The 16,525-nt window shown below is 35.4% G+C and overlaps 1 protein-coding gene across 3 annotated transcripts; it reads left to right on the top strand.

The window, feature by feature from the left end:
- Positions 1 to 9,251: 9,251 nt before the first annotated feature.
- On the top strand, positions 9,252 to 16,032 carry LOC114390502 (auxin response factor 1-like). Of its 3 annotated transcripts, none has more exons than XM_028351239.1 (14): positions 9,252 to 9,515; positions 9,903 to 10,018; positions 10,540 to 10,635; positions 10,748 to 10,804; positions 10,971 to 11,123; positions 11,219 to 11,303; positions 12,269 to 12,359; positions 12,490 to 12,654; positions 12,945 to 13,064; positions 13,149 to 13,224; positions 13,653 to 13,818; positions 13,901 to 14,313; positions 15,031 to 15,221; positions 15,330 to 16,032. In XM_028351239.1, exons 1-14 carry the CDS (start codon positions 9,497 to 9,499, stop codon positions 15,499 to 15,501), a joined length of 1,920 nt encoding a protein of 639 aa, XP_028207040.1. In that variant the 5' UTR covers positions 9,252 to 9,496; the 3' UTR covers positions 15,502 to 16,032. The 3 variants fall into 3 exon arrangements, with proteins under 3 accessions (XP_028207040.1, XP_028207039.1, XP_028207041.1); XM_028351238.1 differs by having other exon boundaries at positions 13,901 to 14,391; XM_028351240.1 differs by lacking the exon at positions 9,252 to 9,515 and adding an exon at positions 10,377 to 10,420 and having other exon boundaries at positions 13,901 to 14,391; positions 15,330 to 15,501.
- The last annotated feature ends 493 nt before the right edge of the window (positions 16,033 to 16,525 follow it).

Here is a 16,525-nt window from a genome sequence, read left to right as displayed (position 1 = left end):
ACACATTTTTTTAATTAATTATATAAACATTATTTTTTTTATATATCATTTATCTAGAGTTATTAATTTTTTAAAATTAACAAATATTTAATATATAAATCTCTTAATTTTATTTTATATGTTTTTATTTTGAATAATTTACATGTTTTTATTTTTATTTTACCAACTTTTATTTAAATTTCATGAATTAATATGAAAATTAGATGAATTTTTTGTAAACTGATTTCTACTAAACATAAATGAAAGTGGTAAATATATGAAATTTCATTTATAGCCTCTTAAGTTGGACCCAGGCATGTTCAGGACACATTAGTAAATTAGACTTTGTAAGTTGTTATTGGACTTGGTTGAGTGAGCTAATTGAGGGAGGAGTGTTGCTAGGTGCACCCAGCATTATTGCTGGTGCACCCAGCATTCTTAAAAAATGTCAAAATTGTCTTTGTTTAGTTTTTCTCCTACGGATCAACTTGATCCGTAAGTTGATTCGTAAGAGACTTACGGATCAACTTGATCCGGAAGTTACGGATCAAGTTGATCCGTAAGAGGAAAAATAATTTTTTAATATAATTTTTTAGAATAAATTTGTTTAGAAGATGATATTAAAATACTTACTCAGTCCCATTATAATTATTGTTTAAGGTTATTTTATACATATTAATAAAAATCAATAAATACATAAAAGATAATATTATAAAGAATTAATCATATCATTATTAATATTATAAATAATATAAAAAAAATAATTAGTATTGTATAAAAAATTAAAATACTAACTACTTTATAATACATTTTAAAGTTATATTTTGATGTCCATTTATATAAAAAATTAAAATACTAACTACTTTAGATAACGAATGATGTCCATTTTTTGGTTAATTATTTTTTTTACCCCATTTTCAACTTCTTTATTTCAATTATATTTAACGTTATATTTTTAATTATTTTTTATTAGTTGGTAAACTAAGTTAACTAGACCATTTTAATAACACGCGTGTATATAGACACAAATGGAATACACAATCAATGAAAATAAATAAAACTAACATTAGTAATGAAAATAAATAAAACCAACAATACTCATGAAATGAGTTCATGTACAATATGTGTATATACAAGGAATATCAATGTAAAATATGTACATAAACTAAGCCTGATCAGTGTGCCGTCTGCGTCTACACCTAACGTATACTAGATGGTCCTGTGTGACACTCCTGGCCAATCTGAGACATTCTTCGATCACCTCATGTGTCGATGAGCCAGGCGTGACCACCCCTAGACTCAGATGACGCTCCAACCGCTCAGCAATGTCATCACAAACTTCCTGTTACATACAAAACAAACTAATTACACAAATTATTATGCAAATATTGAGGTAAATGACGTAAATTATTAGTATTACTTACCACTGCATGTCTGGGCTCCTCCGTAGATGTCGACGATGCTTCTGGCTCCGGCACGCGAGGGATATCCGTCTGCGGGGCCTGAGGGACGACTCGGGGCTGCGGGGCATGACCATGAGGCAGAGGATCTACTGTGTGGCCTGGTGTCATGAAAGGATGGGAGATGCGGAAGAACCAGTCGATGTAGTCACTGGAACACGCCCCTGGCACCACACACACCTCACCTGCAGATACGATATGATCCTCGTAGTGCATCCACCTATCGTGTATATCATCATACGAGACCCATGAATCGACAGGAGGAGCAGGAATGGTCTGCGTGTAACCAAACTGCCACACGACCCTCTCCGGTCGGTAATACACAGCAACATGCCCCCAGCGCAAGAGACCGGAGTAGCATGATCTGACGTGGAAGTCCCGGACCTCCCGATGCTCCCCATACGGGATCCAACAGACATCCGGAATCCGGAGTCGGTTCAGGTGCTCCCTATACGACGGCATGCAAATGCTCTTCACGGTCTTCTTCGTCACAATCCATCTGCACGCACGCGGAGAAGCCTCGTCGTAGTCCTGATCAGCGGTGGACTCCGCAACTGACGAAAAGTGCTCGTAAATCCAGCACTACAAATGTAACATTCAAATTATAAACATTAATAATGAAAGTGTAACAAAATTTAAAGTTGAACATTGTTTAGCCTGAATGAATGAAAAACATATTAGTTGCCTGCAGCAGTGTGATGTAACCGCCAAGCTGTCGACTGTGGCTCATGGATGCATCGTTCAGCTAGTCGTACATATGAACCAAAGCAGCCACTCCCCAAGCGTACCTATCTATCATACTGAGGTCCCGAAGGGCCTCCAAGTAGACAACATGAACATTGGTTGCACTCTTGTTAGCAAACAAAGTGCAACCCAGCAGGTGAAGAAGATATGCACGAGCCGCAGCTGTCCAATGACCTGCCTGGCATCGGCGCTGATATACATCACGTACCCATTGCAGGCGTACGTACGGTCCGCAACACTGGACTGTCTCAGCCCTAGCAAACTCTGGAGACACCATCAGCAAGTCCACCAGCATCTGAACCACATCATCCACGTGCAATGGCTCAAATGCGTGAAAGTCGCTTATAACGGGAAGATGAAAAAGAGAGGAGACGTCGTCCAATGTGATGGTCAGCTCACCCACCGGGAGATGGAAACTAGACGTCTCCCGGTGTCAGCGCTCCACAAACGCGGACAAAAGTCCCCGATCGTCGGTGTCTACCGAACACGCGATCAGAGGACTTAGTCCTGTACCAGCGATGAGTCCCTCAATGGCAGGGACAGGCCTGCCTAAGCTATGGACCTTCCTCCCATGCGAGGATAACTTCAATTCAGGACGCTCCTGAATTGAAGTATAAAAGGAACGCAAAATTCGTTAAAATAATCATTTAAAGGAAAACTAATTTCAATCATAAAGTATAATTTACAAGTAACTAAAAATAAATAGTATAAATACCTCTCCCGTCCATACGCTGCAAGCAACGTGATCTGCATACGTTGTCAACACAGATGGGTCGCTCGGACCACCCGGAAATCCCTGAGGCTAATCCTCAGCCGCCTCTGCGCCTGCGTCCGCAGGAATGTCCTCCACAGCAGCTGGTGCCTCCATCGGGTCATCCTGAACATCTGGTGCAGGGATGACTCACTCATCGATGTGATCCGCAGTCACAGCGACTCGCTGCCTCCGTGCGGATGCAGTAGGTCGTCGACGCTGCGGAGCATCATCAGAATCATCACGATCTCCTCTGCCAGTAACCTGACCTAAAACACGACCTAATCCTCTCGTCCTAACCATGATCTGCAAATGAGTGACACAAATTCAATCACCCATTTCATTCACTCAAATTTCATTGGTCTAACGCAAATTTTATTGACTGAAAGTCGCACAAGCTGTCAGGCTTTCAAGAAAGGCATGCCAAGAAAGGCTACACATGTTAGGCTTTTATCGGGTTAGTTTTTATTCAGTACACTATATGATTGAATGGAAATTGATTATGGATCCTAATATTATTGATATTAGATGAACAAAGCCAAAGAAAGAAGAAATCAATCTTCTTGAAATGGAAGCAACTCCATATTGTTTCTTGATGATCCTTTATTCCCTCTTGATCCTTGGGTTTCTGGCTCATGCTTTGTTCATGATCTTATCCTTAGTCTTTTTTCAGTGAGGTGCGCATGTTTTAATAGGTTTTGTACACTTTTCAGACTCATTGGGGGAATATGCTTCTAATGACAAACAAAATAATTTGAAATCAACATGAGTGACTAGTGAAAAGGCTCTCAGTGGTTTGAAATTAACTGAGAACTAGCTCTTAGGATAGTTGAAGACAATACTTACTATCCTAAGCTCAAAGGCTCTCACTATTTTCAGACAATGTTAACAATTAATACTCCTCATCTTTTGGCAAATAGAAGCCTCACTTATGTGGACTGGTCAAGCTTTATGCTTATTCATTTGGTTCAACCTATAATTTTTGGAGCAACTAGATAAAGAATGACCGATCAACATTCAAAACAGAAGATAACTTCTCATAGATTATCCCAATAAAAAAGCAAAATCTCTTTCCTCTCAAAGATATACTAGCACTTCATACATTAACATCTACTCCTTCTTCCTCTTGGATTTGAACAACATATTCAAAAGTATGGTCTTTTTTAATTAACTAGTGATATTGAAGATGAAGATTCCTTATCTAAACAAATTGATAAAAGCAAAAAAAAAAGAAAAACTAGCAAGATCTTTTAGCCTATCATAGAGAAGCTATGTAGAATTGAAATAAAAGATGACTAAGTATACTAATGTCTCGACAACCTTCAATAAGAGAGAAGGAATTATATGTGATGGGATAAAGAAAAGTTTAACTATCCACTAAAAAAGAAAGAATGGGAGTTTAGAAAAGTTTCAACAGTTTGGGTGAAATTGCTAGATAGTCTCAACAGTTTTAGAATACCACCAAATTTTGTTACATTCCTACAAAATTATGATAGTGATGATTGAATATCACAAGATTTATTTATATCACAAGAATTGTATGGTTTTTCTTTGGCTCTCAAGTGACAAAGGTCATAAGCTTGTTCATGTCCTCATGGGCTTGAGGCACAAGACTTCTCAACTAATTGAACTATAAAAAAATCATATCTTTGGCACTTGGGTATAGGCCTTACTTGGGAGCAGCCACATTTTTGTTTAAAATATGTTTTTCTATTTTGAAGCCTTATAATAGCATGAAATTGTCAGAAAATGAAAATTTGTGGTGGCTTTAAAAATCTTAAGAGATCAATTACAAATATTTTACAAGATCAACGACACAATTACTATTATTTTAGTTTAGAGACCTAAATAAAAACTCCTAAATAGTTGAGGGAATTAAATTAACCTTGAATGAACAGAAACAAACAATTTTTCACATGGATATGTAAATAAAAACACCAAAATTCCTAATTAAAATAAAGCTGTGACTTTTACGGATTACTTGATCCGTAAGTTACTCAACATACTTTACAGACCACTTGATCCGTAAGCATCTTCCGGATCAAGTTGATCCGGAAAATGCTTACGGATCAAGTGATCCGTAAGCTACTAACAAATAGTTTACGGATCAACTTGATCCGTAAACATCTTCTGGATCAACTTGATCCGGAACATACTTACGAATCAGGTGATCCGTAAAGTATTCACAACAACTTTCCGTTTACGCCATGGCCGACAACAATTGAAGCAACAATGGAAGCAACAATGCAAGCAATAACAAACAAAAAAAGGGACAATGGAAGCTTACCTCGATGAAGAACAGAAGAGCAGAACCTTGTGGAAGAATGGAAGAAGCGCACTCGAAGGAGGGAGAAGCAGTAGCTCGCGTTGGAGAAGCACAACCACCTCGCGGAAGAATGAGGAAGAAGGAAGAAAGGGCCGCCGGCGGAAGAGTCTCGCGGAAGGAGAAGATGCTCGCAGAAAAGAAAGAAGAAGAAGAGTCTCGCGGGAGGAGGAAAAGAAAGAAGAAGAAAAGGCCTTTTTAAAAAAAATAATAAGGGCATTTGTGACTTTTCACAATAAGTGTTGGGTGCACCAGCAATAATGCTGGGTGCACCTAGTAGCACTCTTGAGGGAGACTTGAATGGGCCAAAGACAATAGAGAAGATAAGTCATGTGGGTATAGTGAACTTGGAAAAGAAATAAGTTAAAAAAGGGATTAAAAAAAAAGAATGAGTCGGCTTTAGATTTTTCTTCTTTTCCTTCCTTAGATTTTTTTCTCTCTATTTTCATTTTGATTGATACACGTGACTGGTTGAACTGTGGTTTCTGTAAATAGGATTCGATTGTGCAATATGAAAGAACTAAACAATGATTCTGATATTCAGACTGAGGAGTTTCTTTTTTCATTTCTCTGTTTGGATACGTTTTTCATTTGGTGATTGTGTTTTGGGTGGGAAAGGACATTTTGGTTTTCTACAAAAATAGTTACAAAACAAAAGGTGAACATTTTCTCTATATGATTTTGCTGAAAGATTTTGGTATTGCACAAAAGACTTAAATTTATGAGTTGATTCTCTGGTTGATCGTGTTGCCAAATTATGTCGAATAGACGATTATTATTAGTTGTTGATTATTTTTTCTCTTTTTAATATTATATTATTTTTTTCTCCAGGCATGGCACGTCACAATAATTTCGTAAGGGATATAGATAATACAAAAGATACCTTGAAGCTTGCAGTTAGAATCATAAACCTATGATTTGTTGAAACTAAAGATGAATCTAAACAAGTTGGAATGAATATCCTAGATGAAAATGTTGTCTTATTTAACTTTCTTATGTTGTTAATTGATATTGTATGATGTTATAATAATTTATCTTTTCATATTATTACCTTTGGACTATGAGTTTTGTTCTCGCATACTGATAAGATTCATGTCCTAATAAGAAAGGATGAGTTAAATACATGGAAATTGACTTTAAATGAGAACAACAGTTATATGATGCATAACTTTAAAATTGTAAACAATGAGGGCCAATATAAGCTATGTTTGCATCCGTATAAGTTAATTTTTACCGATGCCTCTATTCTCATAGAACAAGACCTGCCTAATATCCCTTTAAAGGCATATGACTTTATTATTTTTGTTGATATCCTTGCTGGAACCTACTGACATGATCTGTTAGTTGCTAATGTTATTTATTGTTAAACAAGTTTCAGTATCTTATGTTTTTGTCTACAATTAGTTTTATGTAGTGAGGATGTATATGAATTATTATCTTTTTTCCCTATTTTCTTTCATATTTTAGATGCCATTGGTGTTGTTCATGAGTTGGCATCACATCATATTTATAGTAGTCCAAAGAGGGTCCTCTTTACCATGAAAGATCTAAGGTACAATAACTATTTCTATCTATTTTATTATTCTTTGTGTGCTTAGTATGAGCTTTATATAATTATTTTTTTATCATAGTAGTCAAATTGCTACTTGTACTCTTTGTGATGACCTTTGTTTACAATTGGTGAATTATTTGAGAGAGACGGGTGTGGTTATTATGTTAACACACACTAGCATCAAAGAGGCACAAGGTTTTGCACTTTTGATTTGGATTTTAAAAAAAATGGTGGCTTGGTCATATTTTTTTCTATTACTTAATCATCAAACTTATTTCCTATTATTAAATTGACAGGAGTTTACCCAATTACAATAACTAATACATGGCAGGGTTCAAAGTTGTTGATTAATGCTAGTAGAATCTATCCTGAAGTAAGGAGGTTGACCTATCCAAAATTTGTGACAAAGTTTGTATATAATAAAAGAGATAGGTGCGGGAAACCACGCAAAAAAAAGGGTTCACAATTGGTAAGTTAATTTGGATTTCACCTACCCGTGGAGAACTATATTACCTAAGGATGATGTTGACGGTGTGCAAAGGGCCTACCTATTATGAAGATATAAGAATAGTGGCAAATGTTGTGTATCCTACATTTAGAGATGTTTGTTTTGCAGTGGCCTTTCATCAAGATGATAAAGAATATGTTGAATCAATTAAATAAGCAGAATACTAGGTATAGGTCATTACTTGAGAAAACTTTTTGTTACAATGCCAATCATAAATTCCATTAATAAACCAGAGGAGGTTTTGGAAACAAACATGACATTGGTTGGTTGATGATATTTTATATTGTCAGCAGAGAGTATTACATGATGAAGGTAATTTATACATTTAATTATCTTAATACATTAGATATGTATTATACACACACACACACATACCAATCCTTATACATATATATTAAACAATATCCACTTTATTTGTTTATTTATTTTTACTGTGCTATATAGCTTTGCAAGTGAGTAATGATGAATTGAAAAATTCAACTTTATTGGAGATTGAGAAGTTGTTGTGTGCAAGTGGAAAGAGATTAAAAGGATTATCCACCAATACCATGCACAACTGCAAAATTGCCCAATTATATAGGAAATTGTGTGATACATTTGGAACTAGATTTTGATCTTGCTGAATTAGATGTTGAATTCAAAACATTATTCTCTGCTCCTACTGGTATCATTCATTTTACATTCCATTCATTATCATTTTAAGTAATTATGTTCTGTAATTGATTTTTCTATTAATTAATTATACTAACAAATAGTTTTTTTTAACACAGATAACTATCATATAATTTTATTATATTTTTAGATGACCTTATTACCTTTAAACTTTAACGTATTCATTTGTTAATTAATTCTACTGACAAACAGTTTTTCAACTAAAAAAATGTTTTAGATGAACAACTACAAATATATAATCAAATAATGCAAGTTGTTATTGAGGAAAAGAGCGACATGTTTTTCTTATACATATGTGATGGCACAAGCAAAACATATATGTGGAAAACTTTGGCTTCAACACTTAGCAAAGAAAAAAAATTGTTTTGACAATTGCATCCACTGAAATTGCTTCTTTATTACCACCTAGTGGAAGAACAACACATTCAAAGTTTAGGATTCCTGTGCCAACTTTAGATGACTTAGTTTGTAATATAACCCATGGGAATGAGTTAGCTGAGTTGCTTAAAGTTACAAGTTTGATTACATGGGATGAAGCACTTATGACACACAAATTTTGTTTTGAAGTACTAAACAAAACCTTAAATGATATAATGGAAATTAGTGACGATAGTGACATTGTTTTCGAAGGAAAAGTAGTTGTTTATAGTGGAAACTTTAGGTAAATCTTACCTGTGACTCTGAGAGTAACCTGTTCGGACATAATGCACGTAATTATAAATGCATCTCGAAGTCACTGTCATGTCTTAAAACTTACTAAGAATTTGCGCTTGTAGTCAAATTCAGACACTACACATGAAGTTACAAACTTTGCAAAATGAATCCTTGAAATTAGAGATGGGTATTTAGGTCAGGCAAATGATGAATATGGTACAATAAAAATACCAAAAGAATTGCTTATCCTTAACTACAATCCAATTGATGCTATAGTTAAATCTAGATACCTTAACCTAAGCAACATTACAAGGATTCAAGTTTTTACAATCTAGGACTATTTTAGCATCAACTAACGTAATTTTTTACTAGATCAATGATTATGTATTTTTTTTTATCTGAGATATATTTACTTATTTTCTCAATGCCATATTAAGCATTGCTAAAATGCCTATTTAATATAAAACTCATAAATGATCAACTAACTCACTTTGTATTTAACTTTTATTTTTTTATTATTTAAAAAATTTAGAAAGGAAGAGCTTCCTGGTAAAAAAATAAAATGGAAGAGTTATTTATTTATTCAGTACAATATACTAGTGCTAAATTACGAATACTCTGGGAAGTAAGTATCTCGCGCTGCGGTGTATAGAATTAGAAAGAGAAAGATAGGGGTTGTGTCGGCTTGAAGCCAAACACGACCTTATCGGCGATCCAATTTCGATCTGTGCAAATCGTAACCCTACTCACTTGCTTCTGCAATTCTGGTGGACTGGATCCATTTTCATCTCAATTCTCGTCTCTCTTCAGTAAGTTAGGGCACAGCACACAATAACAATTCATTCTCTTAGACATGGCTTCCGCTGCGCCAGGTTTCGCTCCACTCTTTCACTTTTATTACTGATTTCATTGCTTCCTTTCTAATATTAAATAACATATTTCCTCACATCTATCTAACTGCTTATTCATATTTAGCTTGCTATGCCCATGACGTTGTTCTCTTTCTTTCCTCATAATAATTCACATTCAATGCAAATGCTGCTTCGATTCAACATGCATATCTGCTTGCTACCAAATATAAGTAAACACCACTAATTGGGCTTCGCCTCAAACATAGCTTCGTAATTGCTGTCAGCTGTGCTTTGCCTCAGCAAAGGCTCCCTTCACCCTTATCAGCTTGAATAAAATGATATCATCTAATAAGAAGTAGTTTTAGCATTTTTAAAACCACATAAGCCCTTTCATGTGTTGTTTTATAGGTGCAACCAATGATGCTTTATACAAGGAATTGTGGCATGCCTGTGCTGGACCCCTTGTCACTCTTCCGCGTGAAGGGGAGAGAGTTTATTACTTCCCGCAAGGTCATATGGAACAGGTATAACTTGCCTGGGCATGTTCTCTTAATTTCTGACTTTAATTGAATGAGATGCTTCTGCTACTACTTTTTTTTTCATTTTTTTTAATCTTGCTCCAGACAATGTTTTGGTTACTAGCTTAATTGTTTTGTTTCCAATTAATATCTTGTTGACGTTGTCATGGTTTACCTTACAATGCTTCTCATAACAATTTTATCTGGAAAATATTTGTTCTTTCTTGACCTTACTTGCTTTTTGGTGGGAGATGTCTTTGTTTATGGTATGTTGTTTGTTGAGTTTTAAATCTGCACAAGCTGTGCTTGGTCACATACTCTATTGAATTGTTTATGCTTATGCTTTTGATTATTACATTGTCAGGAACCAGTTTCTCTCGTGATGGCATTTCAAATCATACTTTAGAAGTAACTTTGATCCATAATTCCAGACTTTTTTCTTGTTGAGCTTGAGCACAATATGATTTTTGTTGTACTTGCATTGTAAAGTTTTGTTTTTATCTTACATGTGCTTTTTTATTTTATAGCTTGAGGCATCTATGAATCAGGGATTGGAGCAGCAAATGCCTTCCTTCAATCTGCCGTCTAAAATTTTATGTAAAGTGGTCAATGTTCATCTTCGAGTGAGTCATGATTTTCTTCTGCAATCTTACTGGATACTTTTGTGTTGATTTGGAAATTTGTTGTGCTTCACTATGATCATATTGTATGGTTAAATTCTTCTTGATCATGTAGGCTGAACCTGAAACAGATGAAGTATATGCACAAATAACTTTGCTTCCTGAAGCAGATGTGAGTGCACTCTTTTTCTTTGCTTGACATGGTTGTTATCTTTCAACATTTTCTGTTTTCGATTATCTCTCAACTCATTTTCCAGTCATATAGTTTCTTGCCCATTTAGTTTTTTTTTAAATCTCATTTTATGTATTTCTTAATTTTCCGTGTCTTGTTGGTTTAGCAAAGCGAGGTGACAAGCCCTGATGATCCTTTGCCCGAATCTCCAAGGTGTACAGTCCATTCATTTTGCAAGACACTCACTGCTTCTGACACTAGCACTCATGGAGGTTTCTCTGTTCTTCGAAGGCATGCAGATGATTGCCTGCCGCCACTGGTTAGTATTTTTTATCATTCTGAAAGTCATTAGACACACTTGTTCATGATTGTCTTCAGTTGTCCTTTACTCTATAATTTTCATGTTTTGTTCAGGATATGACTCAACAGCCACCATGGCAAGAATTGGTTGCAACTGATCTGCATGGGAATGAATGGCATTTTAGACATATTTTTCGAGGTATGTAGCTTGCCAGCCCCGCACCCCTAATTTTTGGACTGTTTATCATGTGTACCTATTAAAGAGTGTGGATGTGGTCGTTGCATATTTCTACAGATTGAATATGCTGAGTAAGCATACTGCGTTTGGAATATGCAACAATTTTTTCAAAGTAAAACAAATTTTAGGACTTGCGTGTTATGCCAAGCATGCTCGATAGATTTTTTTTGTAGAGTTGTAATCGGAAAGGGATTAGTTTTCTTTTTATGATATCAATCTTGTATGCTATGTATAATTATGTATCTCTTTTTCATATTGCTAGTTGACCTATAGGTACTTAACTTTTCCTTACTGACAGAATAGAGCTTCACTTAGGTTTAATTTTTTGGAGTAAATTACACTAACCATCCCTAAGGTTTTGTGAAATTATACAGACTTCCCATTTTTTCTACTCCTACACTAACCCTCCTTAATGCTGTGTTTGGTTGATGGGTGAGGGAGAGAAATAGAGAAGAAATTGTGTGGATCCCACACCTCCTACACTCTACTTTGATTAAAAAGTTTCTTTTCTATTTCCATCCTCTCAACCAAACAGCATAATTGTTTGAAAAACATTGCACCATGTTTCCCTTCAAGGGAGGTTGCTGTAAAAGTTAAAAAAGCAGGGTGAGTTTGTGTAATTTCATGAAACCTCAAGGGTGGTTAATGTAATTTACTCATGTTTTTTGGGGTGTGTAGTTCACTTTACCATTAGCTTTTCAGTTGGTCTGTTAATTTTTCTTTCAGTTGAATGAATGTTACTCATCAGTAGCTTTTTCAGAAAAGGTTCTCTGATGTAAATCCTGACATCATTTATAACTTTGTGGGTTCGCAAGTGAATGCCCTGCTGTTATGTTATTGAATTGTATAATATGAGATGGGATGATGAGATTAGATTTGATGTTCATAATGTCAGCGAGTTCCTGACTGTGCAGAGTAATATGCAGGACAACCTAGGCGCCACTTACTGACCACTGGGTGGAGTGTCTTTGTCAGTTCCAAAAAATTAGTGGCTGGTGATGCATTTATATTCTTAAGGCAAGTTGTTTAGTTGAAGTATTGTACCTTCCTCTGAAGGCAAGACAAAGTACTTAGCATATTTTTCATTGCTTTTTGTTCCTCCTTGTTAGTGATTGTGGTTTTGTTTTTCTTGTATGCAATATTCCAGGGGTGAAAATGGAGAGCTGCGAGTTGGAGTTAGGAGACTCATGAGACAGCATAGCAACATGCCATCTTCTGTTATATCCAGTCACAGTATGCATCTGGGTGTCCTGGCTACTGCATCTCATGCCATTGCCACAGGAACATTGTTTTCTGTATTTTACAAGCCCAGGTCTTGTTTTTCATGCTATGAAGTTATTAGTTTTCACGTCAATATTATATTATCAGTTCATGATGTTGTTCTTGCCCAGCTTGTTATGTTTTGCTAACATTAATGATACCTTGAACTAACATAGAACTGTGTTTTGTTTGTATTTGTATGTTTGTATGCCTGCTTTTGTGCAATTAATAGACAATTTTCTTTATTAGTGAAATTAATTTGACTTGATTGGGATGATATTTAAGTTTGCTTTTGTTGCTTTATTGAGATTTTCTGCTGACTTATCAATATTTATTTTATAGAACTAGCCGGTCTGAGTTTATTGTGAGTGTCAACAAGTACCTTGAAGCTCAAAGTCATAAACTTTCTGTTGGGATGAGATTCAAAATGAGATTTGAGGGTGATGAAGTTCCTGAAAGAAGGTGCACTAGCTGTTGCTTGAAAATTTATTTTTGATTTTAGTGCGTTGTGCAATCTGATAAACTGACCCCTCCCCCTGAATACAGGTTCAGTGGTACGATTGTGGGTGTTGAAGATAATAAGTCATTAGTCTGGGCTGATTCTGAGTGGCGGTCATTAAAGGTTAATGAGGCTTTAGTTACGCTTCCAATTTTTTTTTTCTTTTTTGTAGTTTGCACTCCATAGAATTCAAATTTTTAAAATTTTTCCACGTATGTTTTAATTTTGGTAAAAACTACCAAAAAAAAACAGACATTATTCTTCCTTGTCTTTAAATTGGTTAAGAAAGATCAATAATGAGGATGCTTTGTTTATGGAACAATCTAGTAATGATATTTCCTTGATGGTTGGATATATTAACTGGTCTATAAGGAAAGAGATGTTATTGAAAAAAAAAAAAGAGAATTTAGGTGCCAGAAAATGGCCAAGATTTTGTGTGCATGATGAGGGCAAAAGACAACATGCTGACGACACCTTGATAATTCACCAGGATTTGAAATTTATGTAGCAGCTTTTGGTTCATTAGTCTTATGATCTATGATGTATTTCAGGTTCAATGGGATGAACCATCGTCTATTTTGCGTCCTGATAGAGTTTCTCCATGGGAATTGGAGCCACTTGTGTCTAACCCTCCTACAAACTCCCAGCCATCCCAAAGAAACAAGAGATCGCGGCCTCCCATTCTACCTTCAACAATGCTTGATTCTTCTCTGCAAGGTGGCTTGGGCATACCTAATTTCTCTATAAAATTGTGTTATCCACACTGCTTTTACTCAAATTTTCTTTTTCTGTGCATCAGGTGTATGGAAATCACCAGTTGAATCTGCACCATTCTCTTATCGTGACCATCAACATGGGCGAGATGTCTATCCATCAACCAATTTCAATTCCACTGCAACTGGTTTTCTTGGTTTTGGTGGGAACTGCTCTGCTTCCAACAAGTCAATATATTGGTCTAGTAGGATCGAAAACTCCACAGAATCTTTTTCTCCTGTAGCAGTTAAAGAATTTGGAGAGAAGAGACAAGGGACTGCAAATGGATGTAGGCTCTTTGGGATTCAGTTACATGACAATTCTAATTCTAATGAAGAAAGTCTACCAATGGTCAGTTTGTCAGGAAGGGTGGGTGATGATGGCCTCCTTCCATCTTTGGATGCTGAGTCTGACCAGCATTCTGAACCATCAAATGTTAATCGATCTGATTTCCCTTCGGTAAGTTGTGATGCTGAAAAATCATGCCTGCGGTCTCCCCAGGAGTCACAGAGCAGGCAAATAAGAAGTTGCACAAAGGTAGTATAATTGTTTGTGTTGGTGTAAAACACCCTGCATCCCCTCCCCATTTTAATTTACAATACTGCAACATTCTTGGCAGTTGGCATTAGTTTCTTATGTTCTAATTTAGTTGACTGTATGACAAGTTATATGTATTTCATTTTTGCATCTTCATTTTATAGAATTGTATGATGATTTTTAGCTCCTTATAATATGTTTTTAGAATCTATCTGAATTATTGACATCATCTGATACAGTCCGTAATATAATGTTGGATATGTAGATCTAATATATTTTATTCACACACTGATACACAATACAAGTTTCCATTGTCCAGATACACTACAAGTTCCAATGTTTCCATGGTCCACACAATCTTTATCAATTGGGTTCATCTGGAAAAAATCTTTCAACATTTTCATTGAAATACATTCCATGAATCATCATTAGCTAGAATATTGTCTTAGCAACAGTGATAAAAGTTATAGTAAGTAGCAAGGGTTAAAAGGCTTTTTTCTTTTGGATGATTCCAATTAAATTGTATTCATCTTGTTTTCCTTGGACTGGAAAGTAGTTTAGCATTCTCTGGTTGACAAGAGGGCAATCCCTGCGTAGTGTAATAAAATTATTTATGATCCAAGTTTTTTATTATTCCAGGTTCACATGCAAGGTATGGCTGTTGGAAGGGCTGTGGATTTAACACGGTTCGATGGATATGAGGATCTGCTAAGGAAATTGGAAGAGATGTTTGACATCAATGGTGAGCTCTGCGGATCGACAAAAGAATGGCAGGTTGTGTACACTGATAATGAAGATGATATGATGATGGTTGGGGATGATCCATGGCTGTAAGATCATTTGATACTAGCATATATTTACTTGGACGCTTTATTGTGGCACAACATTTTGTAATTTTGTATGTGTATGTTAAATTCTGACTTGCTATTTTACTGCAGTGAATTTTGTAGCATTGTGAGGAAAATTTTCATCTACACTGCAGAGGAGGTGAAGAAGCTTTCACCCAAAATAGGACTTCCAATCAGTGAAGAAGTTAAACCCTGCAAAATGGACTCTGAAGCAGTAGTCAATCCTGGGGACCAGTCATCTATTTTGGGGCCTGGTTGCTAATGTCTTGGGTCTTCCAATATTTCAGTTGTTATATATACAATACAACAGATATTGGGATGAAAGTAGGAAGTAGAACGTGAGAAAAACGAGTATGAAACCTGGCAAGCACTTCATCATGGCCTATTGGAGAAACGAGAATGAACCTGGCAAACAATTCATCATTGCCTATAAGGAGCATATCATTGGTGTATTCTGCATCTATACAGGAGCAGCATGACAGCACCAAAGCAGAGGGCTGGTGTGGTATAATACTGTTTTATCTACCTTGGAAGATAGGCTTGGGGTGTGGCTTTTCTATTTCTTTCATAGCTCCGTTATCACCAAGTCTCGATCGCCCTTGCTTGTTCAGTTTTGTATTGGTTGCGAGCGTGCAGAAATGTCTTTTGGTTAAGTATCTTACTATCTAGTATGCATTTGGAGTTTCTTTTTTGGTTCTTTTGTAATTCACCTATGTTGCATCTCATTTCTGTATATATAACTTTCTATTATATATACTATTTAATGTATGTATATCGAGCAATTTTCCCCCTAGCATAGCTGTACACAATCTGATCTCAACCTTTTCTTTCTTTCTTTTTGCATGAATTAATGGTTATTATAATGCGATGATTGAGAAATTGAAGATGGTTAATTCAAATATATAAAACTAGATAGTAACCCATGCATTTGTACGGTTATAACAGAGAGAAAGAGGAAATGAAATTAAAAACACAATTATTATAAAAATACTAAATTGTAATTTTGATTTGTTTAGTTGATTATTCAAAATTAAATATTGACTTTGATATGACATGATATTTTGTGATAAAGAATTAAATGAAAGAGAAATAAAGTGTATTGGTTGAAATTAAACTCATAATCTTTATACAATAATAGAATTTTTGGTGAGGCATAATTAAAGGATCTATATGTTCTTAAGATGAATTACAATTATTTGAAATTTTTTTCAAAAAAGGGTGCATCCCCCCTCCTCCCTCGTTTGGGATAAAATTGGAAAAAAAAGTTCTTCAAATTTTTTTTAAAA

The sequence above is a fragment of the Glycine soja genome, chromosome 16 (assembly GCF_004193775.1).
Source record: "Glycine soja cultivar W05 chromosome 16, ASM419377v2, whole genome shotgun sequence".
In the NCBI taxonomy this organism is placed as follows: Eukaryota; Viridiplantae; Streptophyta; class Magnoliopsida; order Fabales; family Fabaceae; genus Glycine; species Glycine soja.
Note: the sequence above shows the minus strand (reverse complement) of the source record. Positions and strands in the feature narration are given on the sequence as shown.

Coding starts and splice junctions, on each gene's coding strand:
- LOC114390502 (XM_028351238.1), top strand. Junction 12,655..12,944: donor TCTGTATTTTACAAGCCCAG/GTCTTGTTTTTC, acceptor TTTATTTTATAG/AACTAGCCGGTCTGAGTTTA. Junction 13,065..13,148: donor GATGAAGTTCCTGAAAGAAG/GTGCACTAGCTG, acceptor CCCTGAATACAG/GTTCAGTGGTACGATTGTGG.